Source organism: Camellia sinensis, chromosome 4, assembly GCF_055761805.1.
Source record: "Camellia sinensis isolate YWXY chromosome 4, ASM5576180v1, whole genome shotgun sequence".
In the NCBI taxonomy this organism is placed as follows: Eukaryota; Viridiplantae; Streptophyta; class Magnoliopsida; order Ericales; family Theaceae; genus Camellia; species Camellia sinensis.
In genome coordinates, this window is record NC_138964.1 from 8,103,157 (window position 1) to 8,113,309 (window position 10,153).

The 10,153-nt window shown below is 34.7% G+C and overlaps 1 protein-coding gene across 1 annotated transcript; it reads left to right on the plus strand.

The window, feature by feature from the left end:
* The first annotated feature begins 7,249 nt into the window (after nt 1-7,249).
* LOC114314475 (peroxiredoxin Q, chloroplastic) lies at nt 7,250-10,076 on the plus strand. Its single transcript, XM_028260957.2, has 4 exons — nt 7,250-7,568; nt 7,771-7,908; nt 8,922-9,011; nt 9,748-10,076. The coding sequence occupies exons 1-4, from the start codon at nt 7,347-7,349 to the stop codon at nt 9,964-9,966; spliced, it is 669 nt and encodes a 222-aa protein (XP_028116758.1). The 5' UTR covers nt 7,250-7,346; the 3' UTR covers nt 9,967-10,076.
* The last annotated feature ends 77 nt before the right edge of the window (nt 10,077-10,153 follow it).

The window sequence follows — 10,153 nt, forward strand, 5'->3', positions numbered from 1 at the left end:
CTTTTTCGTATCACCCACTATCTCTTAAAATAATTTATCATTTGTTCCACCCAAAATCTCATCATCATATATTCTATCTATATTTTAATATGTAAACATATACATATATATACATTGAATTCAATTTCTTTTCTTTTTTCTCTTTTCTTTTCTTTTCTATCTATACATATATTATTATTCTTATTATTATTATTAAACCAAAAAAAAAAAAAAAAAAAACCACCATTGCCGTTTTGATTTCCACTTTCTTCCTATTATTTCTTTCTTTATTTTTCTTTCACATTATTTTTAATCTTTTTCCAATTGCATTCATACCATATAGCTTTGCACACCAAACCATATTTTATTTATCTCAGGGATCAACCCCGATCACAATTTTACACCAAAAAAAAAAAAAAAAAAAAAAAAAAAAAAAAAAAAAAAAACATACAAACAAACACCCACATTCACAGGTGGGATTTTTCTTCTTTACTCTGCAGCCGGTCTCTTCTTCTTGCCTCCGTCCTGGGCGGCCCTTGACGGTGTTGCCTCCGTGTTTCCCATTCCACTGGGCACGATCACTCCACCCTGCTCCTCCACTACAGCATATGGCGGCCCTCCAAATCGGAACATCACGGTGGCCTTCCGCTTCAACTCCCTGTTTTCCGCCTTTAGCACACTTATCTCTGCTCGCGCATCCTTATACATGCGTTGGAGCAGAGCCAGCTGGGAGTTTAACTGCTGCACCTCATTTGCCCTACTCTGCAGCCGGTTCGACAAGTTTGTCACCGCAGTCATGGTTTCCACGCATGACTTCAGAGTATACTGATTGGCCTCAATATCAGTTTGCACCGCCATTTTTTGCTCCACCGACCGCATCGGAAAGTTCAACGGAGTAAACACAGAGGTGTTTGGTTGAGGTTCACTGGCCACCGCACCAGTTATTTCTCTTGTGGACTCGTTAAGGTCTGGAAAGAGAGTGAGCAGACCACGGGAAGATGAAGCCATTTTCTGGGCAACAGAGTGTTACAGAATATCTCTCGCAACAGAGTGTTACAGACTCTCTCAGGAATCTCTCTCAGAAAACGAAGAGTTTTTCAGAGTGTTACAGAATATCTCTCGCAACAGAGTGTCTCTCTCAGGAATCTCTCTCAGAAAACGAAGAGTTTTTCAGAGTTTTTCTAGCAGGTTTTTTGTCTCTGCTTCCAAGCCTCAGCCTCAGTTTATAAAGACCCTGACGAAGAGGCAGACACGCGCATCATGCGCCTCTCGGTGCTCGCCGACAACTTGGGCGCGCCTTTTGATGGCACGCCTTTTGATGGCACGCCTTTTTATGAATTGGGCACACCTTTTGAGAGTGCGACTTTTTAAGGGTCCGACAAGACTCTGTAAACTGTCCCGACATAGATTCCGGTTAGTTTCTACAAGGGTCCGACAAGACTCTGTAAACTGTCCCGACATTGATTCCGGTTAGTTTCTACAACGGTCCGACATGACCCCGTAAACTGTCCTACTACATCGGTCCGACATGACCCCGTAAACTGTCTTCTACAACGGTCCGACATGACCCCGTAAACTGTCTTCTACAACGGTCCGACATGACCCCATAAACTGTCTTCTACATGGTTATGACACCCCCATACAGTGTCCTCTACACCGTTATGACACCACCTTTCAGTGTCTTCACCAACGGTCTGACACGACCATTCAGTGTCTCCTATCCTTTTTTATTTTTATGTATTTTCTTGTTTTGTTCCTCTCTTCAAACTCAAGTTGGTTAGTTTCTATCATCCTTGAGTTTGCGGGGGGCTGTTAGAATTTACTATCACCTACCACCACTACCACCTCACCTACTCCACTAAACCTAACCCACTACACCACTACCACCTCACCTACTCCACTAAACCTAACCCACTACACCACTATCACCATCCACTACACACCATCCACTACACCTACATCTATATAAGGAACCATTTGTAATAGACAGAATATGAATCAACATACATCAATAAATAATACTTCAATTTTAACATATATATATATATATATATATAAACGCTCCCCGAGGCGCTCCCAACCTAAGAAACTTCTATCAGCTCACGCTCCCCCGCTCCCGCTCCCGCCTCCGCCCCCGTTTCGTGCAACTAAGTATAAAACTATGTCTCCTTTTGTTTTAATAGGAAAGAAAAAAAAACAAAATGCTACAGACATGTCAAGTGGCTGTTGCAAAGAAAACACTTTAAAAATGAAATAAAACAGGACAAATATAGAAATAAAATGGTGGGAGCAATCATTTAATGCCAAAAACACACACACACACACACACAATTCCATGACACAAATTTCAAATTATTGCATAAAAAAGGCCAATCCCCAATGTTGGTCCCTGATAACTAACGGCCTTGGGTGTTGAATAGCTTGATGTACATTGTTAAACCCATTTTCTAATAAATTATGTTTTGAAGATAATGTCATCTAAAATGGCATTACAGTTTTAGTTCCAAATGGTCCAGAGTTCAAGTCTTATCACCTTCAATATTTCCGTCAAAGTGCACCTTGTTCTGTTCAGTCCGTTTTCGTGCACCTTATTCTCAATCTACTTGTCTCTCCACATGCAAGATGAGGTTGCACGTGAGGAGAAATGTTAGCCTGATTTTTGGATTTTGGACCAATTTCCAAACAATTTAAACTTTTGAGACAATTGGTGATCTAACACCAGGAGTAGACCAGATACAGAACTAACAGTAGGAGTAGTCTAATATGCACAAAGAGATTGCCCTAACAAGGACCCGTATTGGCAGCCCAGGTATTTTACTACTGCATCAAGCGAAGGCTCCTCATTCGCTTTTGTTGCACTCATCACTTTTGGTAAACCAAGCATGCTTGTAGAATTTTATTTTCAGCAAGCATGATTTAACCCAAACACAATATATTGGCAAATTCAAACTGCTAACAAACCAATCCATGCGCTTTCAAAGCTTGTAAAAGTTACCAATGCATAAGGAAACATTTGATTAAAAAGCATGTTCACCAAAGCTATATGTAGCTTCTATGCTGCTTTTCAGCCAAAAAATCATATGTTCTGCATACTCGGTGGCAATCTTCAAGCAAATGATACAGATCCAAAATATGATCCTTTTTTCCAATTAAATTATATATATATTATTTTTGTAAACCTGTTACATAACTAAATATATTTTGAAGGTTTTAAATTAACTACAACAAATTTTACATCTTAGATAGCATTAACCATGATAGAAACTACGTCCAAAAGTGAAGATTGACATAAAATCCAAAATTGACATCACTATTGCAAACTCTAAAACAGTGTTTTCATCATATCCACACAGCAATAGCGATTGACAAAAAGCCAACCAGAAAAGCTAGTGATCCAGTGTTGCAAAGAAAATGAACTCAATGTTCCAATAACAAGGCAACATAATACTAAGATCACAGTGAAAAGTACAACTTTTTTCAATCAAATGTATCGCAAGAAGTAATATGTACAATATCTGAAGGAATCAACAAATAAATACGAATTAAGAATACCCATTAGTAAACTTGACGTGAATTTGAGAGAGAGAGAGAGTACCTGGGAGGTCTGGTGACGAGGACTTGAGATTGGTCAGCAGACAAAGCAGAGGCCCTTCCTCCTCCGCTGATGGAAGAAGAAGAGAGAAAGCCCAGTTTAGGGTCTTGAGAAAAATCACGGAACGCTTTCTGTAAACCCTCCATAGTTGAAATCAAAATCGAAATCAATAGTCTCAGCCTCAGTCTATCAACATTACATAAAACCCTACCACACACAGTACATACAGACAGTGGAAGATCACCCAATTGTGTGATTAGCGCGCTGAACGCTCCCACTGTTTTCTCTTTTCTAGCTTTTTAGGGTTTTGTGGCTTTTTCAGAATCTATTTCCTGTCTTTATTTATAGAAACAAAAAAAAAAAAAAAGTTTGGTGAATAAACTTAAAATAAAAAATATATATATATATATATATATATATGATTTTTGTTGGGGCAAAAGCAAATATAATTTAAAAAAAAATAATTTATGTTTTTATTATCACCAAACTAGGGAATGAAAGTTTGTTTTCTTTAGTCCTTGCTTCAGGAAGGGCCACTAACGTGAATTATTATTATTATTATTATGAAAAATAGTTTGTTTTCTTTAGTCCTTGCTTCAGGAAGGGTCACTTACGTGAATTATTATTATTATTATTAAAGGTTGTTTATTTAATTAAATAAAATAAATCCGCGTCTTTTTCAGTATCAAGTTAGCTTAGATCTTTTCCTCTTGTTTGTTATATATTAAAGTATCTCTAATAGGCAATGTTATAATAATAATAATAATATTATTATAATTATAATTATAATTATAATTTGATAGTAAATAGTAAAAAATAGTAGAATTATAATAATGGTGCTCTCATAGTCAGATGTCATTTTGGCTAAATTAAATACAAAAACTGGTGTGTTAATTTCTATGTTTGGTTTTACTAAAATGGCAGTTTTGCAAAAAATTATTTATTTTGCTAGGAGAGAATAAGGTTTTGTCTGAATTGATACATATAGCACCTGTCAAAACTTTTATCAAATTTGGCACAAGTTTGGTATTTGCCAAATTTGACAACTACTATATGGCATTATTGGAGCACCATTTTCTTCTCCAGGTGTCAAATTATAACAATAGCAGCTCTAATGATAAACTATTGGAGATGCTCTTACTATATCATCTTAGGTGGTGTTTTATAAAGGTGAAAACTGAAAATTAAAAATTAAGTATTGAAAACTGAATGCTGAATTTTTTAAGCTAAAAAGTTATTTGATAAAAATTTAAATGCTAAATTAAAAATAAGTTGTTTGATAAAAATTAAGTATATGATCGAATTCGAAATTTATTATTTTTAAATTATATATTTTAATTTTTATATTGTAATAGTAGTGGTGATAGTGGTATGATGATGGTGGTGGTGGTGGTGGTGGTGGCAGTGATCGTAGCGGTAGCATTAGCATTGACAGTGGTGGTAGTAATGGTAACAATGGTAATGGTAGAAAATGATGGTGATATTTATAACAATAATGATAATGGTAATGAAGGTGGTAGTGGTAGTAGTGATGGTGGCAATGGCGACGGTGGCATGATGGTGATGGTAGCAATGGTAGTTGTGGTGGCAATGACATGGTGATGTCATGGTGATAGCGATAACGATAGTAGTAGTAGCAGTAGCGATGGTTGTGGTGGTGGTGGTGATAATGAGTTTATAATAGTATATCTCAATAGTTATGTTTGATATTTATAAATTTAGTCAGAATTAAGTGAGTTTCATATGATTTAAAATTTTTTTAAATTTTATTTTACATTTTAAGAGGCACTTAAGTTTACAAGTGATATTAATTGTGGTTATTAAATGGACTTAATTGATTATTACTTATACGTACATTCAGTTTTAAGTGTTGAATCAGATTATCAAACACCGTTTTAATTTGTTTCTTATATATGTACCATTTCACAAAAACATTAATTTTTAATTTTATCTTTCATAATTTTACTACACATTCATCTAAATATTTCCATCTCAACTATACTAATTTTATATAGAGTAGTGATTAAGAGCTCTAAAACTAGAGTTATAATTTGAGCTCTAGTGATTGGCATAGGAAAAAAAAAACCCACAAATAAGCAAGCATAAACATCACATTACATGGTAAGTCCCACCATTAGAGTTTTTCCTAGAGCTCCTCCTAGAGCTCTAAAATAAAACTTCCAATCATTTTTGTTTTATATATATGTTATTTTTATGACAATTTTTTTTTTCTTTTCTTAAAAAAATAAAAATAAATTACACTTTTATCACCTTCGCTATGGATAATTTTCACTTTACCTCTTGCCACTTGATCTTTTGATTTAGGGTTGGTTTGGGATATTCTAAAAAAGTGTACTTTTTGACTTATTAGAGATGTGATGTGATTTAAATAAGATGATGTGACTTAAATAGGATAGTGACTTTTTGACTTTTTGTATTATTTAGTTTATGCCAAATCAACCCTTACTTCAATCTCAATTTTTTGATAGTATTCTATTATGAAAAAATGATCGAAAAAATTACATATGAGTTATACATATCAATTTTATAATCACAATGCTTATTCAGAAACTAATTTATTCACACTTCCAATGCATCATAGGTAATGTTGCTCAAGTTACAAATGTACACAAACAGCTAGAAAATTAAAGAATTAAATCAATTCAATCTTTATAAGTTGGATTGGTTTTATTTTTTTATTTTAAAAAAATATTTGTTCAACTTGGAGTTTTAAAATCATGCACAAATTGGACTAACTTAATACGTAAATATAGGATAGTGTTGTGATATACACTCCAAAAATAGTGTGCACAATATATAAGTTATGTCATTTATAAATTTAATTATTACAAATAACATTACTCAATACTATGAGAGTGTAATTTTAAATAAAAAAAAATTAAGTTATAAAAGTATAACTAAACAACTCTTTTATTATAATTAAAATAATATCATAACTACTATCACAATATATTATTACTAATAACATAAGTAATAACATATAACCATTAATACAAAATTCATAACTAATACACACCCAATAGAATTTCTCTTAACTGTAAATTTAGTCCTAACCGGAACCAAATCCCTAATGCCAAGTAGTTGTATTTAGCAGTAACCGCAATCAGAGGTTGAGGCCAACAATTGTCCACGCCCAAAAACAACAAAAGCCAATCTATCCCCACCCCATCTTCCCCAACCAATCATCATCACCCTCTTGCTCTTGCCTCCCCCCAACACACACGCCTCCCTTATCCTTCCTCAACACCAACAACAACCAATAACTCACAAACACGACAGGTACTACTATTTTTTTATACTACAATAATGTTACATACCACCCAAAAAAAAAATATAATCTCACAATTCTATTCATTTGTAATTGCTTTAGGAAGGAAAAAAAATAAAAATATATTATTAATTCACGTTATTTAAAGATATAAAAGTCTCTAATTTTGAAGATTCCAAATATTTTTATACTATATTATTATAAAAATATTTAGAACCCTCAACAGTTAGGTATGCATAATCTCTAAAATGATGTGACTAATCAGTTTTTTATTTTTTATTTTTTTAAAACCAATCACAAGTGAATAACGTTGTAAGATTGTATTTTTTTTTGGGAGTACGTGGCATCACAGAAAAAAACAAATTAAGAGCAGGATTTCTCTGTGGAGATTAAAAAGAAAGTAACTCTGCAACCGCATCAACTCATTCTTCGTTTCCTCCCAAAGCGTCACACCTTCTATCCCTATACGCTTCACTGCTGCTGCTAATGGCTTCCCTCTCCCTCCCAAACCACTCTCTTCCTTCTCTACTTCCATCCCAATCTCCTAAAACCCCATCCTCGTCATCATCATCATCACCTCCCTACCTCTCCATTCTCCCCAAATCATCATCACATTCTCAATTCTATGGTCACAAACTCTCCTATGCCTCCTCCTCTCTATCATTCCCATCTTCTGCTTCTTCACTCAAGACTTCCATTTTTTCCAAGGTATATGCACTTTGTTCGCTTCTTCATACTATGTTTGGATCTTGAATTTGTGAATAATTCAGTCAAGACTTCCGCTTTTCCTGCTTTTTCTTTATCCTCTACCAAGCCCTTTCCAAATCCAAAATACATACACAAATCTTATGTATTGTATGTGTAATTGATGTCTTATATATAATAATTGCGGCTATGTATTTGTTTTAAGGTAAACAAAGGTGGGGTGCCTCCAAACTTTTCACTGAAAGATCAAGATGGAAGGAATGTGAGTCTCTCCAAATTCAAAGGAAAACCTGTGGTTGTCTACTTCTACCCTGCTGATGAATCCCCTGGTTGCACCAAACAGGTACTCTTCCATTTCTCTTCCCTTTCTTTTCCTCCATGCTGTGTTTGGATTTGGATTTGGATTTGGATTTATGGAGGGAAAAAGAGAAGAGGAGAGAAATGTGAATGAAATATACAAGCTAAATTTTTTTCACATTTCCCTTCACTTTTTTTTTTTTTTTTTTTTTTTTCTTTTTCCGCTTTCCCTCTAAAAATTCCTAATCAAATCCAAAATCCAAACACGATCCTAATGTTACAGTAGTTATAATTCAGTGTTAAGACTTCCAAGTTTTGGGACTTTCTGGAAATCATAACAAGATCCTCAAAACATCGTGCAAATCACACCAATAAATGCGTAATAAGAATTTGTCCATTGCATATACACAGATATGTTTGTATGCTAGTGATTCTTTTATTATTGACTGTGAATTTAGTTTTGCTAGGGACTGATTCCGAAATCACTTTGCATGTGTTTGGTTTACTAGAATAAGGTGAGAATGGAATTGTCATTCCGTTGAAATGTTGGTAAAAAAAGGAAAGAATTTACATTGCAAATGGAATCACCATTGACACATTTAGGAGAATGGCAGTTCTGTTGGTAGGCCAAGAAATAGTCATTCCAGTTCTGCTTGAAGTCATTCCAACAAACCAAACTCTACCTTAGAAACTGGAAAATTCTTTTGAACAATTCTTTTGAAATAATTCCAACAATTCTTGGGACTTCATTATAATCATGTAAAAATTATTTTAGTACCTTCCTAGAAAATGGATCATGCACCAGATGAGCACAGATGAGCTAGTACTCTCAATTCAACCAATAATGTTTGTTTGTTTGTTTGTCTTTTTTTTTGGGGGGCAAGAAATAATATACTGTTCCAATTCAAAGCCTTATTTTGGCCATTTTGAGGTGCTACTGTCTGATTAAACTAGTGAATTTCCGTAAGCACTGAGAGTTACTAGCTTTGAATGAAGATTTCTCAAAGCAGCCTCTTAATATAAAGATGCTAATGAATTTCTGAATCTTTGTATGCACAGGCGTGTGCTTTCAGGGACTCTTATGAAAAGTTCAAGAAAGCAGGAGCTGAGGTTATCGGAATCAGTGGTGACGACCCCTCATCGCACAAGGTAATATCAACAAATGCATTTCCTGGACACTGCAGCTGAAACAACTTTGGTATCTCTGATTGTTTAACCTATGAGTTCAGAGAAAACACTGAAGTTCCCGCGCCCCACCCCCCCCCCCCCCCCACACACACACACACACACACACACTCACACTTGTTTGGTTATAATCAGTCCATTTTTTCTTCTAAAATTCTGTTGCCAGCATTTGTTTAATTTGGAAGTAATAATGCTGCAAAATATCATCGATGCATCTTGGGCGCTTGATGGCTGGTCAGATGCACCCTTTTTCTTTTTTCTTTTTTTCAAATTGAGAATTGTGATGAATTAATATATTTGACACAACCTAATCAGTTGCCATTCTGTTTAAATTAAATGTTAATTTTCTGCATTTTAAGCCAATAGAGAATTCTTAGAATTGTGAATTTTATTGTTACTACTTGATGAAAGCATGTTTCAAGTTCCTTTTGCTTTGGAAAATAAATGTTCATTGATCCCTTTCTCTTTTTCTGTTTATTTACTTTCTTATTTTTTGGTAGGAGAAAAAACATGTTAAATTTTTCTCAATACCCTCCTCTGTTATGTTATGCTTCAACATATACATACCATTTTGTTTTTGTTTTTGTTTTACTTATAACAACAGAACTTCAACAAAACATGTGAGTAAATCTGTCTACTGTTTTTACATTTTCTTCTTACAATTTAGCTTGTGGTTGATGAAAATTTTGGATGGATATAGGCTTTTGCGAAGAAAAACAGACTTCCGTTCACATTGCTCTGCGATGAGGGTAACAAGATCAGAAAAGAGTGGGGCGTGCCATCGGATCTGTTTGGAACATTGCCCGGAAGACAGACCTACGTTCTTGACAAGAGTGGGGTGGTTCAACTTGTCTACAACAACCAGTTCCAACCCGAAAAACACATCGATGAAACCTTGAAGTTACTTCAAAGTCTTTAGACCTTTCTTAATTTAAACATGTCTTACTTCCTCCTGCCCCCTTCACTCTCTTTCTCCACGAGTGATACTTATTTTCTTGAATTTAGATAATCAATTTCTTGATTCTCTTATGAGTTTGGGCCTTGTGAGTCGTGTATATGTTATGTGCAACCATTACAGTTATTAGTTGAATCAGGGCCTTTCCCTT

What these genes read in the sequence shown, in the direction of transcription:
- LOC114314475 (XM_028260957.2), top strand. Translation starts at nt 7,347, where the DNA reads ATGGCTTCCCTCTCCCTCCCAAACCACTCTCTTCCTTCTCTACTTCCA. An exon ending in AGACTTCCATTTTTTCCAAG is followed by an intron (nt 7,569 to 7,770) that starts GTATATGCACTT and finishes ATTTGTTTTAAG; the next exon opens with GTAAACAAAGGTGGGGTGCC. An exon ending in CCCCTGGTTGCACCAAACAG is followed by an intron (nt 7,909 to 8,921) that starts GTACTCTTCCAT and finishes TTGTATGCACAG; the next exon opens with GCGTGTGCTTTCAGGGACTC.